At 46.0% G+C, this 27932-nt stretch overlaps 1 protein-coding gene across 1 annotated transcript in view; it reads left to right on the top strand.

The window, feature by feature from the left end:
• Positions 1–25348, top strand: part of SLC25A24 (solute carrier family 25 member 24) — an 80858-nt gene extending 55510 nt beyond the window's left edge. The window contains 7 exon segments of the mRNA XM_029617795.1: positions 5885–5996; positions 12839–12997; positions 14608–14757; positions 16005–16112; positions 17222–17389; positions 18976–19126; positions 20637–25348. Of these exon segments, the coding sequence (XP_029473655.1) occupies positions 5885–5996; positions 12839–12997; positions 14608–14757; positions 16005–16112; positions 17222–17389; positions 18976–19126; positions 20637–20821 (1033 nt within the window). The 3' untranslated portion in view covers positions 20822–25348.
• Positions 25349–27932: the final 2584 nt, after the last annotated feature.

Raw genomic sequence — 27932 nt, 5'->3', positions numbered from 1 at the left:
GTGAACCAGTGACCCAGAATAGCCTTGGACCAGTGGGTTCTGTTTGTCTGTCAGGGGTACCATTTGAACTTATTGGGTGTCCTGCAAATTGACCTCCATGCCTGTTTTGGGGGCCAGTAATGCATTGTGTGGTACTACTAGCAGAGCTCTCCTCCCTCTTAACAGCCAGAGTGGTCGAGCCCTTACCACCAAGGCAGAGGCTGGGGATTCTACTTCAGGTACCTCCATCCTATCCTAGACCTTTATAGTCTTAAACAAGTTTCTAAGAAAAGAAAAGTTAAAGTGGTTTTCCTGGGCTTCTTGATCACCCTTTTGCAAAAAGAGTACTTGCTATGCTCCTTCAACCTAAAGGATGTATACACATATCGAGATCTTCCCTGGTCACAGGAAGTATCTCTGATTTGTTGCGGAAAAACAGCACTTCCAGTATGTTGCCATTCGGGCTCGCATCAGCTCCCACGGGTCTTTACAAAATGTCTGGCTATGTTAGTAGCGCAACTCTGAAGGCTGGCAGTCCATGTTTTCCCGTACCTAGACAATTGGCTGGTCAAGATCATGTCTCTGGCGGGGGCCACCAGGTCCATGCATTTGACCATCTGGGTGTTTGGAGTCACTAGAATTTGTTCTCAACTACCCAAAGTCCCATCTCAGTCTGTTACTTCAATTGGACTTCATAGGAGCCCTGCTAGACATGGCATAGGCCAAAGTCTTCCTACCTCGCCAGAGGGCCGTTACCTTGAGATCCAACAGAGCCAGCAGGTGTCAGCCTGGCACATGTTGAGCTTGTTGGGTCATATGGCCACAACTGTCCATGTCACTCCCTGGGCAAGTTTACACATGTGCAAAGCCCAATGGACCCTGAGGTTGCAGTGGTATCAGGCCACTCAGAGCCACACTCGAGTCACCCCGTCTCTCTGGGACTCATTGTCCTGGTGGCAGGTACTTACAAATCTGGAGCGGGGGGTCTCATTTCGAAGTTCTCCCTACCCAAATTGTCCTAATGGATGCATCCACCCTGAAGCTCATATAGATGGGCTCAGCACTTGAGTCTCTGGTCTGCCCAAGAAACACTCTTGTCAAATCAACTTCCTGGATCTTTGGCCGATCAGGTACATGCTATGGGCTTTCAGAGATTGGCTGTCCAACAAAGTTGTCCTAATCCACACCGACAACCAGGTAGCCATGTGGTATGTCAACGGGATCATACCTCCTGTGTTAGGAAGCGGTTCTCAGATCTGGTCATGGGCCCTGTCCATTGGATGATTTTGGGACCATGTACTTGGCCTGGACGGAGAAACATGGTAGTGGACAGGTTGAGTCGAGCCTTCAGAGCCCATGAATGGTCCCTGGACCAGGAGATAGTGAATCTAATTTTACGCCTCTGGGGAGCTTGGACATAAATCTGCTCACATCTCCCTGTACCAGAAAGGTGCTCTGTTCTGTTGCCTGTACAGGTCAGATGGCAACCAGTCTCTGACGCCCCTCACCCATCACTTGAGCCAAAGGTCTTCTGTATGCGTATCTTCTGATTCCCTTAGTGGCGAAGACTCTGCTTTGCAAGGACAGAGGGACTATGATCCTCATAGCCGAGACAGATCTGGTTTCCACTCCTACGGGAGTTGTCCATATGGAGACCGATCAGTCTAGGGACTTTCCAGATCTCATGATGGAAGATCAAGACAGGCTACGGCATCCCAACCTCCAGGCCCTGTCGCTCACAGCTTGGATGCTGAGAGGTTAATCTTGCAGCCGCTTGATCTTTCAGATGATCTCGGGGTCCTGGGTGGCTTTTAGAAAGCCTTCCACTAGAAAGTCCTATGGATTAAAATGGGGGAGGTTTTCCGTGTAGTGTGAGCAGAAGGCCCTAGATCCGTTCTCCTACTTGACGATCTCCTATACCTATTGGAGGCTGGCTTAAACACCAACTCAGTTATAGTTCATCTCAGTGCATTTGGCGCATACCATCAAGGTGTAGATGGTACATCCACCTCTGTACAGCCTATAATTGTATGCTTCATGTGTGGTCTGCTTCAATTGAAGCCTCCCCTAAGGCCTCACGCTGTGTCTTGGGACCTCAACGTGGTGTTAGCTCAGCTGATGAAAGCTCCTTTTGAGCTGCTAAGCACCTGTGACCTGAAGTATCTGACCTGGTAGGTCATATTTTTGGTGACAATCACTTCAGCGTGCAGGGTCAGCAAGTTCCAGGCCTTAGTGACTTATCCACCTTACACTGTTTTATCATGACAGGTTAGTCCTGCGTACATACCCTGTTCCTGCCTAAGGTGTGACGGATTTCCATCTTAACCAGTCAATCGTCCTGTCAATATTCTTTCCCAGGCCCTATTAGCACCAAGGCAAATGAGCACTGCACAGTTTGGACTATAAGCGAGCCTTAGCCTTCTATCTGGAGCGGCCAGAAGCCCATAGACAGTCCACTCAACTTTTTGTTTGTTTTGACAAGAATAGGTTTGGCGTTGCCATTGCCAATTGGATAGTATCTGTTTGGCATCATATTGCATCTCCTTCTGTTATGCCAGGTGGGACTGCAACTTGGGGGTCATGTCAAAGCTCATTCTGTCAGAGCCATGGCAGCATCGGTGACGGAGATCTGCAGGGCTGCGATGTGGCATTCTCTCATTACTGTCTAGATAGGGATGACTGACACAACAGTAGGTTCGGCCAGTCTGTCCTTCGGAATCTGTTTGAGGTATGGAACCCAACTCTCCTGCCTAGGGTCCATTGTTTGGGTTCAGGCTGTCTCCCCCTCTGTTACCAGCAGCACTGGGTTTGTTGTGCCCGTGACACCTAATCGTCTGTTGGTTCCCTTTTGTGTTGGGAAGCAGCCTGTAGCTAGGGATTCACCCATGTGTGAGGACGACCATCCTGCTTGTCCTCAGAGAAAGAGTTGCTTACTTGTAACAGGTGTTCTCTGAGGACAGCAGGATGTTAGTCCTCACGAAACCACATGCCACCCTGCGGAATTGGATTTCTCCTATTTTATTTTAATTATAATTCTTTGTTACATGACTGGAGAGGGACCCCACTTGAACACATGGTACAGGGTGTGCTGAGCATGCTCAGTGTGCCTAGTCAAAGTTCTAGAAACTTTGACATACGTTTTTTGCATGGGGCTCCACTTGATGATGTCACCCTTGTGTGAGGACTAACATCCTGCTGTCCTCGAACACCTGTTATAGGTAAGCAACTCTGCTATCCTGGGTAAATCATCCAACCTGTAATATAGTTTCCACATGTGAGAGACAAATAATTTTGTTGTGAAGATGAGGAATATGTCAGTAAGTAGTGCCTGATATCTTTCTATTGAATTAACGTATTTGTAACTAAGTGGACTAACACTGTAACCAATTATATTGTGTTTGAGAGCTAGTGTGTAGTCTTCTCTTTGACAGCATTCAAGTGACACACCTGAGCAACAGAAAGGGAGGGAAGTGACTGCTACACTGTCTTCTGGTTTCAGAGAGACACTGGGGCCAATGTAATAAGACCCGCAGTGAAATTGGTGCTAGTTGTGTCTGTGCGTATTGTTTTTTAGCGAACGCAGAAAAAGCAGGTGCCTCTGTGGGATTTAATAAAGGACAGGCATGCAAATGCGATGCATGCAGAAAATCTGCACAGAAGTAAAACATGCACGAAAACACATGTAAATATGCACAGTCAAGGCCCTGTGTAATAAACCGCACAGAAACCCATGCTGAAACCTCCGTTAATGTGATGACCCGCGAGTGATTCATGGGGCGAAAACGTTTTATGAAAAGCAAACAGTGATCCGGGAGTGGGACCGAAGGTGGGTAGAGCAATGTCTAACCACTTCGTGTTCCGTCTCTGATCGCATGGCAGCTGTACCGGCGCATGCCAGTAAGAGCAGGAAATGCATCAGAGACTTCTTCAGCTGACTTGCAAAATGTACCATAGCATCCGGAAAAAGTGAAGGTAACCCATGATTACCCCAGAGATGCACGGACACAGTCACACTAATGCCAGCAATGGTGAAAATCTGCCCCCAGACACGCCCTTTTAACTCCTGCCCTGACCCAGGTGCTAAAAAACCCACACTAACCAATGCGTGACTCCCTGCATAGCCTGTGTATAGTTAATTGCTTCATTTGCAGGCACTCACGCAAAACCAGCTGCAGGTTTTTAAGCAGGTTTATGGAAACGTTTTTCCTGCGCTAACCAAGATATTACATACACGCATAAACATAGTGTGGGAAAAAACGCATGTGATTTTTGCGTGCATGTATGCACAAAAACCCACGGCAGCTTTAGAGCAGTTTATTACATAGGCCCGACTAAAAGCTTTTATCTCGGACAAGACCTTCCCCTCCAAGGAATTTATCTAGGGAGAGAGGTTCAGAGAGGTTTGGTTTAATAACAGGTTTATTAGAGGTAGGGATTTTTTAGGGCATTGACTGTAGTGTAATATGTGAGGTATTAGGTAGCTTCTGATAGGTTAAGGTTCATGTTCAGGGACTACCTAGATTATATTCTGAGTATGTGGCTGTCCTTTACTGCCACCCAGTGGTTTCCATGGATAACAGCATGGTGTGTGTCCTTGTCAGAGAGGGAAATGGAACAGCAGCTGTTGGTTACAACATTACACTGGGTTTGCAGTAACTAATAAGGAACAGTTTCCCTTTCTTTTTGGTGCGTAGGGATCTGTGATTCTGAAGGGAGTTTTTATTATTTATATTCTGCTTTCAACACTTCGGGGTACTGAGGTATTTCCCTGTCCCCAGAGAACTCACAATCTCTTAAGTTTGTACCCGAGGCGACAGAGGGTAAAGTGACTTGCCCAAGGTCACAAGAAGGGGGCAGTGGGATTTGGTTTCCTTGGTTCATAGCCCACTGCTCTAACCCCTAGGCAACTCCTGCACTCCAGCAGCCAGATAACACCGGCAAACCTTATCTGCACATCCAATTCTAATGTGCTTCAGTTGTTTCTTTATTTGTAGGTTTTTATATACCGTTGTTTGGTACTGGCCTTCACAATGGTTTACAAGTATAACAACAATACATATAAAGATTTACAGTTATAACGATAAAACATATAAAAGAACATCAGCAGTTCCTGAGTCCTCAGTCCTGGAAGTAGGCTGCTTTTTTGGATAAGCACAATAAATATGTATGTAAATCTCTCTCATGCATATTCATTAGTTATCAAAAAAACCCCAAACAGATGGTTAAGTGTGCCTGCAGGACAGCACTTGGGGACCTCTGAACAAGCAGAGTTGTGAGATCATGCTCCTGTTCCATTTCCTTCTAGCCTAGGTGTTTGAAATGCAAGTTTTACTTACGGAAAAGCTGTTGAAAACCGAGGAGGCGAATACTCTGCATTACTAGACCAATGGCAGACCTGAATGAGTGATGACAGCTAATTGCAATGACTGGAAAGCTAAACCCTAGTGGCACAGCAGAGGCAGGCTGAAGAAACGGGCCTGTAAATGAGAATCGCAATACATTACATTCTAAATATATATAGATTCTTTCTTTACTAGATAAGTGTTTCATTATCAATATCAGCGGAGCCTGTTACTGTCTTCTAATGCACGGTGTAGGGTAGAGCGTGCTGTCAGGCAGCTCAACGTATATCTGGAAGGCAAAATAATGCCCCCTCCTAATGTTTGCACACCCAGCTAATGCCCTGTGTATGGGCGGAAAGCTAGCTGGAAGTTGAAAGTATTTAGAGACGTGCACTAGGGAGGAATGAAAGCAGGACGGGGATGGTTTATTAGCTGTTCTGCCGGATACAGCCACAGCTGTGCATTTCAGCATGCAATTTTCTGCTTTGGTGTGCTAGGGACAACGGAGCCATGGCAGCTCCTGCTGCTGGCCAGCCGATTTTATATTTGAATTTCATTTGCAGCATCGATGTGGATGGCACTATGTCCGTGGACTGGAACGAGTGGCGGAACCATTTTTTACTGAACCCTGCCGAAGACATTCAGGAAATAGTCCGGTACTGGAAACATTCCACGGTGAGTGGCAGGCATGGCTGGGATTTCACAGACGTGGAAGCTCCAGCAGCAGCCAACGGGGAAAGGGTTGTTTTGTTTTCCATTTTGGATGTGAATTGCGCAATGAATGCCTGATTTTTAAAAATAATTTCTCATCCAGGGATGTATGCGCAACGCAATTTTGGTTTTTGGCAGGTGTGAAAATAAATGCATTTATTGCAGGCCAGCGATAATGGTTATAGTCCAATCTCGTAAATCAAATTCGAAGGATTTTATATCAGCTATTGAAGGCACAATCTGGCTTGTTCCTTCTTTCTGGAGTTCAGGAGATATTTTTTTCTTTCACTGGAGGTGGCTGTTGGAGCCTTCTCTTTTTTTTTTTTTTTTTTAAGTGAAGTCTGGTTGGAAACCTATGAAGGGATTCTCCCTGCTAATTGGATTTATCCATTTTCTCTACTTTTTAATTTTTATGATTCAAGGAAAAAGCACAGCTATAATTTTGTATATCCCTCTCCCAAGCCTGACAACACCTGCCATGTGGTCCCCAAAATAATATTCTCCAAGGACAAGCAGGATGGGTAGTCCTCTCACATGGGTGACATCAGATGGAGCCCAGCGCGGAAAACCTTTTTGTAAAAGTTTTTAGCAACTTTGACTGGCACACTGAGCCTGCCCAGCGTGCCACTAACCACGCATCCACGCTGGCTCTCTTCAGTCTCGCTTTTTTCTGCGAAGCTGAAGCCTCGTGTTTGTGGAGCTCGTGCTTTTTCTGTGGGAAAACCACATTTTTCCTCCTTCCAGCGTTGCGTCAGGTCCCTCTGCCTTTTGCGTTTTTTTTCCTCATGGCTTTTGGTAAGTTTTTCTGGTACTCGTGGTCGATTACCAGTGGTGTTGACTGCGCGCCGCTTCCTTTTTGATATGGCATCATCCGACTTTCGCCAGTGCCCCCGGACCATGCCCTTCACAGACCCCCTGAGGACTGTCCTCTTCCTGTGGGCATCGCATGACGTCCATGGTTGCGATCTTTGCACCCAGATGACCCCTAAGGGCCGTCAGGCGCAGTTAGACAAAATGGAAAACTGGCTCTAAGAAATCGTATCTATCATCAACATCCGGGACTTCTACTCTGCAGAGACTCCTTCCCCTTGCATCTACCCCTCCCCCCCCCCCCCCAATGTCCCCTCTGCTACCACTCCTTGATCCCGGGGCGGGGGACCAAGCAAGATCCGTATCCTCTCGGTTCAGGTCAGGTTCCTTGACGTCTGTCCCAGGAAAGGACTGAGGGGAACACGGAGAGAAATCATCGTCTCTTCAAAGTCAGACCACAGAAAGGCATTGACCACTTCAGTGCCTACCTGAAATGGTCTCATGCGGAGCAGGGGATTCCCTCTGGTCCTTCTGAGGACTCTCTGCGGTCCCCACCGGTGCTAGTGGAAGGTTCGGTTCCACCCCGTGACTCTGGGGTTGATCCGATTCCTCCTCCTCAAGCCATTCTATCCTCGGCAGCTTTTGAGAAGGAGTTAGAGGCATTGTGTTGGTGGCCGGCCAGGCTCTGCAGGGCATTGAGCCTCCAGTTCCTCCGGGACCGCCACCGCTGCAAGAGCAGATTTCATTGGTGCTTGCACCTCTGCTGGAGAGGCTGGACCTGCTGCTTTGTGTCTTACTGATGCAGCCAGCACCAATGCTCCAAGCCCCTTTGCAATTAAGAGGAGCATCGCTGCTGCTACCACCGGTTCCCATTCCGGTAAGCAACTTGGACAAGGAAAGTCCATTGGGGTTGACAGCACCTCGTTTGCACAAGGCACCCCGACAACCTCTGGCTCTCCTGGGGCCACTGGACCGATGCCATCAATGCTACAGGCGCTCCTGAAGCCGGGGGATCTGTCAGTGCCCATGCGGCTCTGGATCCTACCAGTGCCCTCTGTTCCACCTTCGGTTCCACTGGTGTCCATGTGGCCCTCTGGCTCGAGAAGACCCAGAAAGGTGCTCCATCCCCCATGTCTCTGGATATTTACAGTGAAGGGGAAGCCCCCTATGATTCCTGGGAGGGTAAGGCATCTTTTTCCTCGATGGACTTGCCTTCGGAACCCTCTCCACCAGAGGAGAGGCGGAAGTCCCCTCCAGAAGATCTTTCTTTTGCTGGATATGTTAAGGCCATGGCAGTTGATGCCTTTCCAGCTATTGACAGAACAGGATTCTTGTCACAAGATGTTGGAGATCTGGCAATTTCTTGATGCTCTTAAGGAGGTGGCGGCTGTTCCAGTCCATGACATTTTTAAGGAGCTAGTCACCATAATCTGGGAACACCCCAACTCCATTCCTCTGTGACCCGGAAGACGAACGCAGTCTATCTGGTCCAACCCACCAAAGAGTTTGAGTGCTGTCAGCTTCCTCACCAGTCATTGTGTTGTTGGAATTGGCCCTAAAGAAGGTGAAGAGACTTCAGACTCATGCCTTTGCACCCCCGGGCTGTGAGCCCAGAGCTCTGGACTCTCTCGGACGTCAGGTATTCAAGGGCTCGATGTTAGCAGCTAGGATTGCTTGTTATCGGCTTTATATTGGGCAATACTCCAGGAGCCTCTGTAAACAAGCCCAAGAGTTGGGAGAATGCCTCCTGCAGCAATTTCAGAAGGACTTCCAGAAAATAGTTCAGCAGGGCCTGGACTGTGATAAACATGAGGTCAGTTCTGGGTATAACGTGTGTGAGACGGCTATGAGAGTTGCCGCTGCAGGCATTGGGACTCCCCATGTGGCTTGGCTGCTTGCCTCTGACCTGTGTCCTGAGGTCCAGGACCATCTGGCAGATCTCCCTGTACAAGCAAGAACCTTTTTGGGGACAAGATTAGAGGCAGTAGCCCAACTGAAGGACTATTATGAAACCCTTCAACAGTTGTCAGCCAGCACATCAGATACCAAGCCTTCCAGCAAAAAGCCTCACAGGCAATATCCAAGATGACGTTTTTACCAACCACACATGTACTACCCACCAGTCTCTAGGTCAGACCTCAGCAGACTCCAGCCAAGACCGAGGGTATGGCAACTTTGTATGCTCCGCCCAGCTCCTGCCCCACCGTAAAAACCCATCATGGGATTTTGACTGATGGCCAGGGAGTTTGAGCCAGCCAACCCTGCCCCAGAGTGCTGACACCGCTCCCCCCCCCCCCCCCCACACCTGCAGCTGTTCGTAGATCGATGGATATCAGTCTCCTCGGACCACTGGGTCCTGTCCATCATAAGGCAGGGGACAAATTGCATTTCCAACTAACTCCACTCCGTTCTCCTCCATGTCCCCGCTGGAGAGACATAGAGAACCAGCAGATACTCTGAGTAGAGCTTAATGGCTCGAGCGGTCAAACCAGTCCTGCCCAGCCAACAGGGAGACGGGTTCTACTCCAGGTATTAACCCGATTCCCAAGAAAACTGGTGGCCTTCACCCCATTTTGGATCTGAGGATGTTGAACTGGTTTCTTGTCAGAGAGAAGTTCAAAATGGTCTCATTGGGTATTTTGATTCCCCTCTTCAGGGCTGGGGGCTGGCTCTGCTCCCTCGATCTCAAAGTCGCATACGCCCATTTCTCCAGCAGATCGGAGGTACCTATGATTCTTGGTAGAAGAGGAACACTGCCAGTACCGCGTACTGCCCTTCAGCCTAGCATCAGCACCCTGTGTCTTCACCAAATGCCTGGCGGTAGTGGGGGCCTATCTTCAGAGGTGAGGGGTTCATGTCTTCCCTTACCTTGACGATTGGCTAATCAAGAGTGACTCCAGGCAGGGGGCGCTGCGTTCCCTACAAGCCACCATACTTGCCTTGGAAAATCTGGGTTTTCTGATCAACTATCCAAAATCCCATCTCCAGCCATCGCTGCAACTGGACTTTATCGGGGCCAGACTGGACACTGTGCGGAAAAAAAGCCTTTCTGCCTCAAGACAAGGCAGAGACCCTTGCTGCCTTCGCTCGGGTAGTCTCCAGTTGCTCCCATGTCTCTGCACACCAGTTTCTCTGACTTCTGGGACATATGGCGGTGAAGGTGCATGTTACTCCATTTGCTCAGCTTCACACGCGCAGGGCTCAGTGCACATTACGTTCCCAGTGGTGTTAAGCCACCTAGGATCTTTGGGCTTATGGCCTGATCACCATTCCCCTCTGGCAATCCCTCGTGTAGTGGGAAACCCCATCCAATCTGGAGCAAGGGATGTTCTTCTGGGGCCTGCAGCCCCAAATTGTCCTCACTACAGACATGTCTCACATGGGTTGGGGAGCCCATGTTGCAGACCTCCATACTCAGGGTCTTTGGTTTTTCCGGGAGAAGTAGTCCTCAATAAATTTCCTGGACTTGCAAGCTATCCGTTACGCCCTGAGGGCATTCAGAGAGCCTCTGCATAACAAAGTGGTCCTGGTGCAGACAGTCAATCAGGTAACAATGTGATATCTGAACAAGCAGGAAGGAACAGGGTCATACGTCCTCTGTCAGGAAGCAGTCCAGATCTGGTTGTGGGCCCTCGAATGGCATCTTCCTCTGGGCTGTGTATCTCCCTGGGACGACAATGTCCTAGCGGACTCCTTGAATCGGGCCTTCCGACCCCATGAGTGGTCCCTGAATCAAGAGGTAGCGAACAGCATCTTTCGCTTGTGGTGAACCGCAGACATGGATCTGTTTGCTTCTCAGAAAACAAGAAAGTGGATCAATTCTGCTCACTGGAACGGGCGAGCAGGGGATTGGTGTCTGATGCCTTTTCACTTCACTGGGGCACCAGTCTGCTGTACGCTTATCCTCCTCTCCCCTTCTGCTGATCTCAAACACTCCAAAAGCTCCAACAGGACCGAGGCACCATGATCTTGGTCACACCTTTTTGGCTTCACCAGGTCTGGATCCCGCATCTACGGGAGCTGGCCTCACGCCAGCTGATCCGGTTGGGGACTGCTCCAGACCTAATCTCTCAGGACCGGGGCAGACTTCGCCACCCCAACCTCCAAGCCCTGACTCTCAAGGCTTGGATGTTGACCGGGTAACTGTACAGGCTCTGGGCCTTTCAGAAGGTGTATCTCGAGGCCTCCTGGAGTCCAGTAACCCTCCATGAGAAAATCTTACACTCTCAAGTGGAAGAGGTTTTCGGCTTGATGTATTGTGTGCAGTCTGGATCCCTTCTCTTGTTCCCCACCAGAGCTTTTGGACTACCTGTTGCACCTCTCAGAGTCTGGTCTGCAGACCATTTCGGTGAGAGTTCACCTTAGAGCCATCGGAGCATACCATCAGGGGACGGATGGTGCTTCCATTTCCACCCATCCACTCGTGGGCCAGTTCATGAGCAGCTTGCTGCAAATTAAGCCTCCTACTCTGCCTCCAGCAGTCTCCTGGGACCTCGATGTAGTCCTGTCCAGCTCATGAAGGCTCCATTTGAGCTCTTGAGATCTGAAGTACCTATCCTGGAAGATCATCTTCTTGGTAGTGGTTACTTCAGCGTGCAGAATCGGTGAGCTGCTGGCTCTGGTGTCGTACCCCCCCGTATACCAAATTTTATCATAAGGTGGTTTTACATACGCACCCGAAATTCCTTCCTAAGGTGGACTGAGTTCCATCTCAATCAGTCCATTGTGTTGCCTTCCTTTTTTCCAAGGCTGCATGCTCACCAGGGTGAATGGGCACTGCATACTCTGGATTGTAAAAGGGCTCTGACCTTTTACCTGCAACGGATGGCAGCTCACCGCCTGTCCACTCGGCTTTTTTGTCTCCTTCGACAAAAACAGGCTGGGAGTCGCAGTGTCTAAGCAGATCTTGTCCGATTGGCTAGTGGACTGTATTTCTTTTTGCTACATTCAAGCATTACGTTAAGGCTCATTCCGTTCGGGCCATGTCTGTTTCGGTGGCTCACTTGCGTGCCGTCCCCATTCATGAGACATGCAGAGCGGCAACCTGGAGTTTGCCTCCACATGTTCGCCTCTTGATATTGTCTGATTAAGGATGGACGACGTGACAGTCATTTTGGTCGGTCAGTCAGTCCTCCGTAATCTTTTTCAGCCATGAAAACCCAACTCTTCCTATCTTTGGCCCTTCCTTGGGTGCAGGTTTGCTCCCCTGGTTCTAGCAGTTCTAGTTGTTGTGCATGTTGGCACCTGTTCTGTACTGCACGTTGGGAGCAGCCTGGAGAGCTACATAATCTCAGCAAACCACAGGAAATGTGCAAGAAAGAATTCAATGTCCACACAAAATTCAGTGATTATAATGTTTTTATTTTAGACGGCAACTGCACAGTGTATATATTACAGCATTTAAAGGTGCAAAGCGGATCCCCTGACATGGACTTGCCTGTCGCCATAATTTGAACAACTAAAATTCTCTGTTCCTCCCGACGCAGCCTCGCGGCGAAACATGGGTCCGTGTCGGGGGGACCCGCTTTGCACCTTTAAATGCTGTAATATATACACTGTGGAGTTGCCGTCTAAAATGAAAACATTATATCACTGAATTTTTTTGTGGACATTGAATTCTTTCCTGCACATTTCCTGTGGTCTGCTGAGATTATTTGCATGCAGAAGTGCTCCTGTTTTCTGTTTGAGCTACATAATCACCCATGTGTGAGGACTGCCATCCTGCTTGTCCTCGAAGAAAGCAGAGTTGCTTACCTGCAACAGGTGTTCTCCAAGGACAGCAGGATTAGTCCTCACAAAACCGCCCACCACCCTTTGGCGTTGGGTTTCTCTCGGTTTGTTTTACCTTTCACAAACTCTGTTATGAGACTGAAGAAGGACCCCGCATGGATGCGTAGTTAGTGGCATGCTGGGCATGCTTAATGTGTCTGTCAAAGAGTGAGAAAAGTGAATGCTTTGCTTTCCATCTACTTTGGCTTCCTCTTGTGTTTTGACAGGTCTTGGACATTGGAGACAGTTTAACTATCCCAGATGAATTCAGCGAAGAAGAAAAGAAGAGTGGACAGTGGTGGAGGCAGCTGCTAGCCGGGGGTGTAGCTGGTGCCGTGTCTCGCACAGGTACGGCACCGTTAGATCGGCTCAAAGTCATGATGCAGGTGAGTTGCTGTGTTAGGTTGTTTTACTGACAATTGACATTGCAAGACCATTTCCATTTGCTCTAGTGCCTTGTTAATAGAAATAAGAGATGAATGCAGAAAAGGACCAAATGAACCATCCAGTCTTCCCATTGGAAAAGAGGTACAGCATGGAGGAAAACTCCAGCAGGATAAGGCTCCAAATTGTGTTGCTCTCCGTATTCTTTTAAAAGAAATGCAGTTTACTTATTGTTTTACCTTTTAACCTTTTATTGTACACAGAAGGCTTGATACAAAGCAATATTGTAAATATTGGGGATCACAGCCCTGGCTTTGCATTTCTACAGATGTTGCTCATTACTGGTTAAATCTGTTTTATGTTGGCCCTGCAGATACAGGAGAACATGGTTCTTAAATTCAGAGGCTTTTTAAAAGTTCAAATAGTTTAGCATGCTTTCCCAGCTGAGTGTTGTATCAGTTCCCATCGCAGTCATGATTTAATTCATATTCTGGTTCATAGCTCATTTTATTTTTGTCTCAAAATTGGCATCACCACTGGCATTTATAGGTTACTTTTTTTTCCCCAAATTAGATTAATAGTACTATTGATAATTGTGATACTAAGCGATCCTTAGTTTACAGAGAGGGTTAGAGGACAGATTAGTCTGAACCTTTGCTTTACAAGATAGTTTTATTAGATACAGCACAACGGAAACAGGCAAAGAAAAGGTTGGTTACTTCAGCAGTTGGACCTTATCATAAAGCTAGGGTAACCTTGTCATGAGATTAGGGTATTCTAAAAATTTGCGTCTGGTCTAGTCTGCTTACCTCAGCAGCTTTAAATCAACAGTCATAGCACTCGCAGATGGGACAGTATTGCAGTAGGAGCTGCCTTGTCCTTATCCCTAGGATCTACGTCTTTCTTCCTGACCTTGCTGTCTTATTCTGCTGCTCAGGGAAATGCACTGGAACCAAAATTCCCTTATTGGCTGTCATAAGGTAGACCATGCTAAATGCAAGGTCTTGTTCGTTTATACCCTCTTTTACAATAGTAAAATAAGCACTAAAAGGTTTGGTAACTTGTAGTAGCTCTGCCTCCTCATTGCCAGGGTTTGGTAGAAAGCCATCATGGGGGCTGCCGTTTCTGCTAAAATAACCAAGCTCAGTACCTAACTGGGATCTGAGGAAGTAGCAGGTGGGTCTCCTATTCATGATCACCAGTTGGGGTTCTTTTGAAATGGTGTTGAATTGGTGTTCTGGGGCAATGAGAAGGAGAGCATGAGGGGAGACCAAGGTCCTGACAGCTATTTCCTCAACTCCTGGTTAAATATGTGAACCGCGTTCACGGACATGTTAACAAAGTTGCCCTTACATTTCTACGAGCTTGCCAGTTGGAAATTACTATTTTAGGTGTTATATTTTTAATGCCCTTATCACAGAGTTCACTAACGAAGCTTTTGATAGTTTTGCTGAATAACAGAATCACAGTCCTTGCCCGAGCAAATAATTGCTGGGCAGAATTTTTTCTCCGAGGCTAACTGCAGTAACTGTGATGTAGTCCGCAATGGCAGGAGTTTGCCAAGGCCCTGTCATGCATAATAACTCTTCTGGTTTGCTGCTGTTGGTATCAGGTTCATGGTTCGTCATCGAAGATGAATATAGCAAGTGGTTTCAAGCAGATGGTGAAGGAAGGAGGCATCCGATCCCTTTGGAGAGGAAATGGTGTCAATGTGGTTAAAATTGCACCGGAAACTGCCATGAAGTTTTGGGCCTATGAGCAGGTACTGAGGGACCCAGAGTTCATAATCACCCTGAGCTCACTTTCCTTAGAATAAATCACAGCCCCTGGACAGAATCTGGGAACTACCGAGGTGTTGATTGCAGGCTTGAAATAAGAACATGGAGATTCATGTTGAGGAAGCAGGGAAGTGGGAGATCTGGGTAACTTTACTTGGATGCACATTCTGCTGGATAAAGTTAGGTGACTAACTTTAGAACAGCCCTCCAGTATGACCAGACTTACTGGATAACTTTATCCAGATAGCACTGAATAGTTAAGCCCTGCCCCCAGGATGCCCCGTCAGTGCTCTGTTTTATCCAGCTAAATTTTATGCAGGTAATGAGTTACCAAGACAAAACTTCAAGGGGGGGGCGGTGTTTGAAAGCAAAGATTTGTCTGGGTAACTCCTGAGGACAAATCTTTAAATATGGACTTCGTGGTGCCTTTAATAGCAAAGTAATTGCACGTGGCGGGAAGCAGAAGATGGTCACGTGTGATACTCTGCATTCAGCAGTGTACGTTACATTAGCCATGTGGGAACCTCCCAGCAGGCTTGCCTTTACTCTGAATCTCAGTGCTGTAAGAGGCCCCTGCCATGGATTTACAATGTTTTATTTGCTTGCGAGTGAGGTTGACACAGTAAGCCAGAGGCCTAATCTTCCACTGGAAAAAATCTGGGGACTTTTGATTGTTCGCAAAAGCTAAGTGACATCCACATTCGTGGGAAAGGAGCAGAGGAAAGTTAGAAAGGAGCATTTCAAACCCATTCACTCAAATTTGGCAAACTTGAAATGCTATCTAAGGGCATGGACCAGTAAGATTAAAAAAAAAAAAAAGAAGGATTATGTACCACAAAAAGGAGGGAAGTTTGAAATGAAATCTTTTATTTAAGACCTTTGTTACAGAGGTGCTACATCTTTAAGATCTTTTTGGGAGGTGTTTATTAAGTCATTGATATTTATTTTAAGTAGCATTAACAGGTTCATGAGCAGGGGTATTTGCTGGCAGAGCAGAATAATGCCAGGATGCTTGTGCATACTTATTTACACGACTTTGCTGCTTTGACGTCAGATCCACGGCTGCGTCTGCCACCTACTTTGTGCTCGGGGAGCGTCCTGTGTCGCCCATGCCTGCGTATTCCTTTCCGTGCTCCTCACCCAGATTTCTGTAATCTCTTTGAATCTTTTTTTTTTTCTTCTTACTGTTTGGCCACCATTGACCCTCTTTGTGGTGGTATTGTTTGTGCAGTATAAGAAGTTAATTGCTTCAGAAGGTGGAAAAGTTGGGACTGCGGAAAGATTCATAGCAGGCTCGTTGGCTGGAGCAACAGCTCAGACCTCCATCTACCCCATGGAGGTAAGCAAAGCTTGCAGGACTCTTCCAGAGGTGCTTTTACATTTTAGCAGAATTTCTAACCCTGGAAACGTATGTACAGAGTGATAAATGCACTTAGTAAACCTGACATGGCAAATATTTACTCCTTTAAATTGGGAATCTTGTTTTTTCCCTTCAATTTTTAATAGATGAAAATTAGTTTCTTTTAAGTAAAACTATCTTGGATCCTTTCTACAGTACATGAATAGTGGGCAGGTTGTGCTCCTTGTCTGAAATCCAAAATATTTGGACTGTAGTGTACGGGAAGTAAAGACGGGATATTGCAGTTATTTTCTGAGAAGCAATGTCTGGAATGGTTTTGGGCTGTGATAGTAAGTATCACTTTTCTGGGTTTTCTGGACATATTTAACTTAAGAGGGAAGTGATGGGCCAGCCCGATAGCTCACTGGCAGTGCTGCCCGCTGCATTGTGGGAGGTCTGGGTTGGATTCCCAGGCCATGGCTGGGGATGCTGTGTAGGCAATAGGGGCTGGATTTAAGGTTTGGGTGCCCATAGACACAGGGTGATAATGGCATTCCTTTGAAACTGTGCCAGCACGGCACATGACCCTAAAGTAAGCAGAGGCAGGCTTCCGTTTGGCCTGAATATTTGGCGCCTTCAAGATCTGGTGCCCTAGGCAGTTGGCTGTGCCTGAATCCAGGCCTGGTAGGCAGCGCTCGGTGGCCAGGCTCTGTGCACGAGTGTCAACTTCCAGAAGGTTGCTGGATGAGGACTGCTACCGCAGTGGGAGGGGAGGATTAAAAACATGGAAAATTCCCAGAAAAGCTGCAAATGAAGGCTTATGCTGTCATAGCCTTAGGACCCAGTTCTGATTGAGCTGGAAGCTCAAAAGAGGAAGAGAGAGAGAGAGAGGCCGGGCTTGAGAAAAAAAGCTATACAATGTCATCCCAGTGGCTTTATGATGCTTGACCAATATAATGTCAGCTGTGAGGTCAATAGCATAATCCCGAGGGAGAGTAATATCGTAGCTTATAGACTGAATAACCATTAGCTCTCTAGTCTAGAAGCTACGATATGCAACTCAGCCTGTTCTCCAATGATTCGGTGTGTTTCTTTGCACCCCTGCTCAGGTCCTGAAGACTCGATTGGCTGTGGGTAAGACAGGACAGTACTCTGGCATGTTTGATTGTGCTAAGAAGATTTTAAAGCGAGAGGGGGTGAAAGCTTTTTACAAAGGTTACATCCCCAACATTCTCGGCATCCTCCCCTACGCTGGCATTGACCTGGCCGTCTATGAGGTAAGCTCTTTGCTCATGCAGCTGCTGCGCTTCACATAATGGATGGCAAACAAGTTGTACGGTTTCTTTCCTCATCTTCTTGCTGGTGTCTGTAAACGTTCAACAGTTTGAGCATTTGATTTGTGTGTGTGTGTGATTGTACTACAATTGCTACTTATGTGTGAAACTTGCATTTTATTATTCAGACTCACGTTGTGCCCTCTCAAGCCCTTTTAACGTTTACGTCTTAACACAACAGAGCTGTTGCAGAGTATTGAGGGGCAAAGTGAATGCAGAAAAGGGTGGGGAATAGTTAGAGTTCAGATCCAGTTATCAAACCGTAGAAGAGAGTATTGTTTCTTATGAAGGCTGTCTGACAGAGCAGAAAGGTAAAAAAACCCCCAGGCAATGGCCACCGGTGAGTTCCTCCCATAAATAGGAGAGAGATTCAGGGAAGAAAAATGCTGACTTAGCCAATCAGATTAATTGATTTGGCCAGGCACCTTCATGCTATTTGTTTGATGTGCGCTAGTGGCCAGAGTGAACGAGTGATTTACTTGGGATCACTTAATGAGTCGGTGGTGGGCCAATCGCTCCCCTGTTTCCCAGTGCCCTGTGCTGTTGCTATAGGCAGATGTGGTTCTTGAGAATGACAACCAGGTTTTCTTCTCAGGAGATTCATTTGATGTACTTGCTCGAGTTTGAGCTAAGATCCTGGATGATTTGTACATTTTTGATCTCATGAAAACTAGATGTCTGTCCGGCCTTTGGCAGCCGGAGGTGACTCTTGCTGTCTAGGGGATGTGCTGCTGTGTTAAAATGACACAAAAATATCAGTGTAGTGATTGGCATGTAATAAAGAAAATATTTGGTGTCATTTCCCATCTGAAGCGACACCAAAATATAACGCAGTATAGTGCTCTTTGTTTTTATCATGCTCTTTACAAAAATACACACAGAATGTCTGCCATGTGCTAAAAATGAAGTGAGCAAAGCAAAATAAATGAAAACCAAGAACACATTATTTCTCCATGCACACAGCGACTGCTACAGCAGCACCCACCAGAGGAGGACAAAAGATGTTTTCTTGGGTAATTTTCAAACATCTCCTCCCCCCCCCCCCCCCCCCCCGCCCATATTAGGCTGCAAAAATGTGCGCAAGATACACGAGTTTCGAAAAAGGGCTTACACGCAGAGGTCCCCTTGGAAAAGCATCCCACCCGGGTTACCTGCAGACACTTGCACCTGCGGCTATGAGTGCAGGAAAACATACACACGCACAGTTTTGAAAATCCAAAATTGTGCACACAAGTCCAAACCCCTTCCCAGCTCCGCCTCCGGGAATGCTTCCACTCGGTCTGGGTAAACTTCTGTGCAAACGAGATTCTTGGCTGGAAATTTACACACAGGCGGCGGGGGAGGTGCAGTTTTGTAAAAATCTGTTTCTGCAGATGAAATACTTTATCTGAGGAATTGCCTGTGTAATCTCGATAGTTTCCAAGGATAACCACAGCTTACACATGAGCAGTCTTTAAAATGTGCTGTTGTGCTGTGGCAAATTGGATCTAAATAAAACCCCTTCCTTTTGTTCTGTGTTTGCTTGATAGACTCTAAAGAACAGCTGGCTACAGAATTACTCGTCGGGTTCAGCCAATCCTGGTATTCTGGTGCTACTGGCCTGTGGCACCATCTCCAGCACTTGTGGCCAGTTAGCCAGCTACCCCCTGGCTCTCATCCGAACGCGTATGCAGGCGCAAGGTGAGTTTCGGCTTTGTTCCTTCACTGCTTTATTTTATCCATTTATTCATATTAACCACTCACTCGGGGAATCCCTGGTCAGTGCGGAGTACAACAAATTTAAACAAATCAGTATACAATGCAATAAAACAAATAATAAATCAAACTAATTAAAACAAAAACTTTAAAATATAATAAAACTGGTTGCAGGATTAGTTTGCTGTACCATCAGGTGATGCTTCAGAATTTGGCTTAGTTTAGTACAGAACCTGCCAACCACTTTTACTTCTCCTTGCTAAGATTTTGATTTGTATATTTTTTTTCAATTTTAAATTCCACCACCCTTTCATTTGAAAAGGGAAGGTTTTACAATAAGAACTTATCAGCAATTGTCCAGATAAGCAGTAACACTTGCTCTTGCACAAACAGGTCTTAATACCAGAGTTACATGGTTTCATTGTCTTTATTTTGGTCCAGGAAGTACGACGACACCTCATTCATAAAACCCTTTTTGTCTTGTGTATTTTTATGCATGCCCTTCCGATAACTACGAAATGAACGTTGAAGGAAGTACATGTCAGAAAATATAAAGGTCCGTATTCAGTAGGCCGGTTAGTGGACAAGTTATCCGGCTAAAGTTAGCCGGATAACTTGTCCCATATATTCAGCGGGAGAAATGTCCCTCCAGCCTAAAGTTCTCCGGCTGCATATAGCTGGATAACTATTTTATTTATTTATTTATTTAAAAACTTTTATATACCGGTATTAGTATGCATACATCATACCGGTTTACAATGTAACTTAAAAGGCAGAAATTACAATGAACAGGGAGGGCGAACAAGGAAGAGTATACAAAGAGCAGGAGGTGGAGGAATTAAAGCAATAAATAAAACTGCAACGGACTATTTACAGGAATATACAAAGCGTAGGCAAGATACTTGCGGAAGTCAGTGTACTTAATCAGGGTAGGCTTGTCGGAAGAGCCATGTTTTAAGTTTTTTTCTGAACTTGGCGTAACATGGCTCTAGCCTGAGAGTGGTAGGGAGGGCGTTCCATTGTTTAGGGCCTGCAATGGATAGTGCACGGTCCCTAGCTATGTTTTGAATATAGCCGGCTAGGTTTGTTACTTATCCAGCCTTTTGTGGCCAGATAACTTGAAAACATATCCAGCTAAGTGGTGCTGTCATTGGCTAAAGTAAAGGACAAAATAAGCTGCCCCCTCCTCCAAGGCATATTGCAAGTGATACGGAGTATCCTAACCTCCCCACCCCTAAACTTTTAAAATAGTGGCGATTTTGCTCTGTATTGGAAACCAGGCGCCCATCCCGATCTTACCTTCAAAAGGAGCTCAGCCTGCCTCCTCTCTCTCTCTTACCCACCCCTCCCCCCCCCCCAAGGAAGAAGTGTCACTCCTGCCCCCCCTCCCCGCTGATCCCGGTTTCATCATGTGTGTTGCATTTTACTGTTTTTGCTTGTTTGATTTTATTATTGACCCCGTGAGCGTGTGTGTGTGTGTTTTTTTTTTTTGCAGCCTCCGTGGAAGGAGCCCCTCAGCTGAACATGGTGGGCCTCATTAAAAGGATAGTTGAAAAGGAGGGCTTCCTAGGACTGTACAGAGGAATTGCTCCCAACTTCATGAAGGTGCTTCCCGCCGTCAGCATCAGCTACTTAGTCTATGAGAAGATGAAGCTGCAGTTGGGAGTCTCCTCTAAATAATCTGAAAGCTCCTTTCCGTAGGCGCACCTCTGAATGGTGTCTCTTCCGGGAGGATTCATTGGTCCGTGTTTTTATAATAGATGAGCAAGTCCATGAGCAAAGAAGCCGCTGGTTCTTTCCAAGCGCGTGTGGGGTGTTGGGGGAATAATTGATTATAGAATTCATGATGTTTTCCACCAATATTTAGGTGAAACAGTATAAATTTTTAACATGTTTCAGTTGTTTACATGCTAGAGGTGTTCAGGAAATCCTTTTGATATTTACATTCCTTAGCTTTGAATTTTTGGTTTTTCGTTTCTTCTGATTTAAGACCCTTTTTTTGATTTGAAAGCCAGGCAAGAGAATGAAGGAGTCCCAAAGTACAGTTTGCCCTGATCGTTTGCTGACATGAAAGCAGCTGCTCGCATGGGACGTGCATGCTGAAAGTTTTTTTGGTTCCATTTGTTTCAGCGGGGAACGGGAGTACTTGCTAATGGTGCACCCTAATTCGTGAATAGGCACACGATTTACCAAATGTATTTAAAAGGGCCGCACAGCCTGAGCAAAGCCACCTGCCCTGTACTCCTTGGGAGAAAACCTTTCTGGGGTTTAATGTCACCTCTCCACCAACCTGGTACAGAAATTCCTTGGGTCAAGTGCATCCCAAGGATTCTAATACAGTAAGCCTTCCGACACTTACTGTATTAGTATCCTTGGGCTGTAGCGGGGCAGGAGAAAGCTCTACTCCATCCCACTGAGCATTGCTGCTCCCATGTCATTTTTCAGAATGGCGGCCACTGAGGTCAGATGCCACTTTGACCTCATGCGGCAAGTCAGCGTAGAAATTGGAATCAGCCAGTCCTGGCTGGGGCGCTGCTACTTTGATCTGCAGCACGGGGTCAAAGTGGCATCCGACGTCACCAGCTGCCATTTTGAAACATGGTATGGGGGTGGCAGGCACTCCCAGGGATACCAGATACAGTAAGCCTTGGGATGGGGGTGCAGGAAGGGAAGCATTAGACCTCAGGGATTTTTGTACTACGTTGGTGGGTGGGAGGGGGGGACACCAGACCACCCAGGGGAGGCTTTTTACCTGGAGGTGCAGGATGGGGATATGCTCAACCCATCTAGTCTTATTTCAAAATGGTGGCATGAAAAGAAAAATTTCTGAAAAATGTCACACTTTATTTTTGTTCTGTTCTGTTTGTAACAAATCATTCATTGTGTTTTACCGATTTGGGTAAAAGGAATGCCTATCCCTTACTGCTTGCCCCAGCCTAGGTTTCAGTAATAACTTAAGATAATACTGTGTTAAAACCACAGCACTGCCAGCAAAACTGCAAATGTTTCCAGCAAACCTCTTGAAAGCAAATGACAGGCATGTTTTGACGAGACATCAGAAGACTTGTATTTCCTTTTTAAAGCAGGCAAGCAAAAATAACTATTTTGGGCTTTGTTTTCATTTAAGAAAATATGAGAACCAGGAAAATGGTGCATTGTGGCATCTGAATACCCCAGCCTGGCACAGCCTTATTACTGTGAGCGTAGCACAGTAACATGCAGTGCATGTTGGAGAAAGTCTGGGATAATCTGATTTGCACTGCTTGAGTACAAGACAATATCAGGAAGCAAGCACTAGGAAGGAATACAAAATCATTATCTCTTACGTACAGAGTTTCACAAGGAAACTCGTGTTCTTTCGAGTTGGCAACTTGCTCCTCCCTCTCCTTGAGGCTTCCAGCTTAGTTAGAACCCGGACTGAGAGCTGGCACCATGAACCTTCATTTGCCACTACAATATTTTTTTTCTCCTGTTTTTAATATTTCACCCCTCAGCTCTTGCTTTAGTCTAGCCATTGCAGTGATGGTTCTCGGGGGGGGGGGGGGGGGGGGTGCATTCCACAGTGACTGCCGCCCTCCCCTCAGTGATTGTGAGTGCTACCTCCGCATCATCCTCTGCCCTGGTCAACCTGAGCCAGGAATCGGAGTCCCCTCCAAATGGCAGCGTACAGCGCTGCCATTGAGCCAGCAGGCTGTCCCAGGTGGTGGTTTGGCCCGAGTATGTTTACATCCATCATCCCCAGACACTTTTTTATTCTGTTTAAATAACAACCTCAGGACCCACCGCGGAATCCAGTCACTCCTGTGCACTGTGGTGAAAATGTTCTAGATGAGACGGCCATTGCGCTGACAGGTTTCTTTGAGCTTTAGGGAAACTTAACATCATCATGCAGTCTGGTTCTCCCACATCTTGCCTTTAATTTTCTGTTCTGTAGTTCGTTGACCCAAGCTCGGGGTCTTCTGTAACCTACTTTTTATGCTAGAGAGCCACAGGTTGGGAATCCACGTTACATGTCTTACCTCGTTTTATCATCTGTGAATTGTTTACATGAATAGGATCCTATTCAAGACAGCTATACTCCAGGTGCATCTTGAGTGGTGGAACTAGGTGGGCATGAGTTTTGTACGAATGAACAGCTCGCTAGCTAGCACTCCATTGAGTTTGCACTGGCTTTTCAAGCACCAAAGATTTTTTGAATTTTTTTTTATTGAAACTTTTTTAAAATGTATATATTTTTACAGTGGAACAAAACTTTGATTGAATTCTCCTCTTAGTATGCTAAATTTTTGTTGCCAAGCAGTTGCATTCACGAACCAATCATGTGACCTCCATGTTGCTGTGAGGTTCTGCTGTTTGCTAATCAGAGAATCCATTGCGCTTGCTTAGGGGCTGTGACCCCCTTACATAAGGAGGTCATGCAACAGTGCATTAAGACACTGTATGTCGACACTAGCCAGTGTTGGTTATCTGCCTTTTTTCCTAATCCCCATTTATTGCCTTAAATTTTGTAATGCGCGGGATGCTTGGCTTTCGTTACAAAGTACTGCACTTCAATACCTGATCAGCCCATGTTTTATTCCCTTAAGGTTTACGGCAGCACATGAGTTAAGTTTGTTTCTATCTAGTCTGCCCAGTGTACTTCCTCTTGCAATACAGAGTTCATTTCTGGCTTCCTCTCCATTTGTTATCTAAGGGATCCTCTGTATTTATCTTGTGTGGGGTTTTTTCTGTTACTGTTTCTGCCTCCACTGGAGGTTGAAATGACATCATATAATTAAAAATATAATCTTCACATATGCATGTATTCTTTTTTCTATTTTATTGTACCAAAGTCTGTTACTAAGCCGACTGTTGTGGTAATTTCAACTCCTGCTCATGTATTATTGAAACCAGAGAGTGATGTCTTCGGTGGAGGAAAAGGCCTGCACCTCTCTTCTACCAATATCAGGCACTCCATGCTTTTTCTTTGTATCTGAATGCACCCTCTTGCTGCAAGCTTACTCCATCCAGTTCGTGTCATTTTTTTCACTAGTCCTGCCGTCTAAACTCACCCTTGCATTGGACACTTGTGGTGCTGACTTTTATACTGGACTACCAGCTCCGGTTCAAATTTACTGTCGGCTTAGAAGTGATCAAAAGTCGTTATCCTCTCGGAGCTATTTGATAGCCTCTGTCAAATGAGTGAACTCCCTAGTAAACAGGTGAAAGCTAAGATTTTACAGACAACAAGAGACTGCTGTACTCTCTCACCTTTAGGGTTAAGGCACATTGAGAGGGATGCATGGGGGAGCTTGTGCTGCCACTGTGCTGTGTTTTACCTGCATTGTGAATAGGTAATTGCCTGCCCAATATGCATGTAAATTATGTGACTATAGACTGTATGCATGAAGTGTTCCAGGGAGCAAAGTCTGGATTTACATGCATCCTTTAACATTTTGAAAAGTATGCATATACATTTCTTGAAAAAACTCCCTGCACAAATTAGCAAGCGTAACTTGTGCCAGACGTTTTGCTAGGATAATTTTCAATGGGAGCTTAAGCATGCAAGTTTGCTTTGAAAATTGGGGTAATTTGTGCCTGTAACAAGCTTGTAAATTTATGTGGGCTATCCCAAAATTACTCCCAAAATAGAGGACTTTGTTTTCCACTATCATCAATCCAGCATCATTCAGATGCACTAAGTTGATTAGGGGAAAACAGAATGCAGGACTATAAATTCCTAAATATAATAGATTGTGGTCTTAAAAAGCAGAAACGCAACAGGTTTCTGAACAGGCGTTAACTCTGGCTTCAGTTGGGTGTAATGGAAATTGAATAATTAATGTATCAGCGTGCCTGTACAGGACACTATCATGGAATCTGATTTTATTATTCTGCTTGCTTTGACTGTAACCCTTTTATAATATGGCACACACATACTGTAAATTGGTAATTGTGCTGTACAAGTTTGAGTCTCTTTCCTTGTGCCTTGTAAAAGTGCCTTGCCCGTTGTAGTGATTGAATGGGTACTTGTGATGTTGAAACATTCGAATGCTAGAAAAACAAAGTGAGAACAATGTCTTATTTCTTTATTCTGGGACCTCTGAACGACTGCGCTTAATTTGTACTTTTTGCCTGTTTATTGATATTCAGGATATGAAAGACTTCTTGTAATACCAGTTGTACATACAGCTTGGAAATTTATATAAAAGATGTTTTGATTTTCTATCCTTGCAGTTTTGTATGATTATAAAATGGAATGTGTGAAACTTATTCACCTCTGCTGAAAAGCACAAGCTACGTTTTGATGCACCTGCATTTTTACCACTGAAGGGTGTAAGGAATTTTTTCAGGTTTTGCCAAATAGCTGTCACAGAAGGAGGCAGCCATGAAATATTTGGTAAATGAGAAAATATTTATTATGGCTTGAAAAAGGATAGTTGAGATGTGGAAGAGGAGGAGTCAGCATGCGGACGCCAATGACGCCCTCTGTTTCATCCATAGAGCTGCCAACAAATGCTCATCATGCATCGATGACACAAGGTATCCCTAGGGCTGTAAGAAGCACATAAAATAGACACTATTGGACATCAGTACTACATTAGCAAGCATGAATTGCTTGCATTGACTAACTATAACAATATTACATAGGGTAACTTTATTCCTGTATAACTTAGGCATGTCAAACACACACAAGCTGATTTTCAGAGCAAATTTATGCACATAAGTTCACTAAGAAAATTATCCAAATTAATACATACAAACAAACCCACACAACATTGCACCTGCGCTTTGCAGGGCATAACTTTCTAGGTTAATTTATGTGCATACTTCTTAAAATCAAGAATGTGTGTGCAAATCCTATCTCTGCCCCCTAGAAAACCCATTTTTTGCATGCACGAATGTATGCATGAAATTGGGATTATGCACACAAACCCCAGGCAATTTTATAACAAACCATTTACTTGCATAAACTCATGTTTCATCCATGTAAATAGCTTTGAAAATTACAGCCCATAGTAAACTCTATCATACAAGTTAATGTACACATAGTACAATGCATCAGCTTATCACTCTCAGTGAGATGGGGGCCTTCCGATCTTCTGCACTGAATACCATAATTATGACTATCTAGCAGCTTGCGAGAGGTTGTGCGAGTGCCCAGTGCAAAAAGCTCTTGGCTCTCAGAGAATGAGTCCAATCTCTGAAGCTAGATTGGCGGTCCTGGAGGAGCTGAGGCAGACAAAGGGGGTATACAGAGGAGACCTTTAGGGACATAATAGCAAGTCTCAACTCCAATAGTGCCCCCCCCCCCCCCCCCCCCCCCCCCCCGTGCTGCCTTGAAGGAGCAAGGTCATCTGGATGGAGAACATCAGCTTGGTATAGTAGGAAGTGATCCTGTAGCTAGGACCTACTCTCCAGGTGATGCATTATCCTCTTGCACCAAGGATGGGTCTTCAAGGGCTTATGCCAGGAGGGAAAGGCTAGGTCAGTTATCTTAGTTGGTGATTTGATTATTAGGAATATAAATAGCTGAGTGGCTGGTGGACTTGCCTGCCTGGTGCAAAGATGATGAGCCTTATACTTCATCTAGATAGGATTTTAGATGGTGTGAGGGAGGAGCCAGCTGTCATATACATGTGGGTAACAATGACATAGGACGGCGTGGGAGGGAGGTCCTGGAAGCCAAATTTATACTGTTGGGTAGAAAGTTGAAATCTAGAATCTCCAGGGTAGCATTCTCTGAAGTGAAACTGACATAACTCCAGAGTCCCAAATGTGGATGAGAGGATGATACAGGGGTGAGGGCTTACTGGGCAACTGAAAGGATAAGCTCCACCTTCCCTGTATGTACCCAAATCAGTCCAGACTCCTGGTTTTGCCTCCCTACCAGCAGATGGAGACGGAGAAAGTTTTACTGATGCTGTTACTTAACCACGTGTACCACCTGCAGTTCCTTGCTATTTCTCTATCTCCAACAGGTGATAGACGGTGCAAAACCTGTAGTTATGCAGTCTGGGCAATTTTTGGATTTTGAGCCTTTTTCCAGGGGGGGTTTTGGATCCTGGTGGGTCCTTCCCTGTCTGATTGAGGTGGACGAGCTGGGTGTTGGTGACCCTTTAGTACGCTTGCTCCTTGTGCCTGTGGAGTGGTCCAGATCCCTCCCCTTCACGAGGCTGCTTAGGCAGCTGCAGGCTCTGGGTAACTTTTATTCTGAGGTGCTCTGTTTTTGGTTCCTCTGTTTTTGGCTTTTGAGCTCTCTAATTTCAGCCTTAGAGGAGTTTTTCAATAAAGTTAAAAAAAAAAAAAAAAAGTCTCAGCGGCAACACAGCTCTGTTGTGCGGGCGACTTTCTCCTCTTGCTCTGATGGCTGAGCTGTTTGGCTGGTGTGTTAGAGAGCCCATTAGCTTCCTGCTCTGAGGTAGGTTTCCCGACTTCAGTGATGGCGTGCTTAGCGCAGGAATGGTGGACATTTTTGAATTCTTATGGTTATTCCTGCATCGTCAGGGGGGATGTCCCCCCACAGTTATTGCCGACATGTTCAGGCTCCAGGGAGGATCAGGGAGCCTCAGGAGGAAAACTTTCCCATGCTACCCTGCCCGTCCTTGGTTTCTCTGCTGCTGGGGCTGAATGTCTAAGCCGTTTTCAGCTAACTTTGTATTGCTGCTGCATGAGGCTTATCTCGCCAAGCAGCAGGCAGCCTTTTTTCTTTCGGACCCCTGGTCCCAGTCGTTGGGAGGGTTGTGTGTTGAGGCCCAAGCCAGATGGCTTGGTTAGAAAACGTGTTCCCTCTGTTAGGAAATTATTGGGT

This window comes from Rhinatrema bivittatum, chromosome 10 (genome assembly GCF_901001135.1).
Source record: "Rhinatrema bivittatum chromosome 10, aRhiBiv1.1, whole genome shotgun sequence".
Lineage (NCBI taxonomy): Eukaryota > Metazoa > Chordata > Amphibia > Gymnophiona > Rhinatrematidae > Rhinatrema > Rhinatrema bivittatum.
This window is presented reverse-complemented; position numbering and strand designations above follow the sequence as displayed.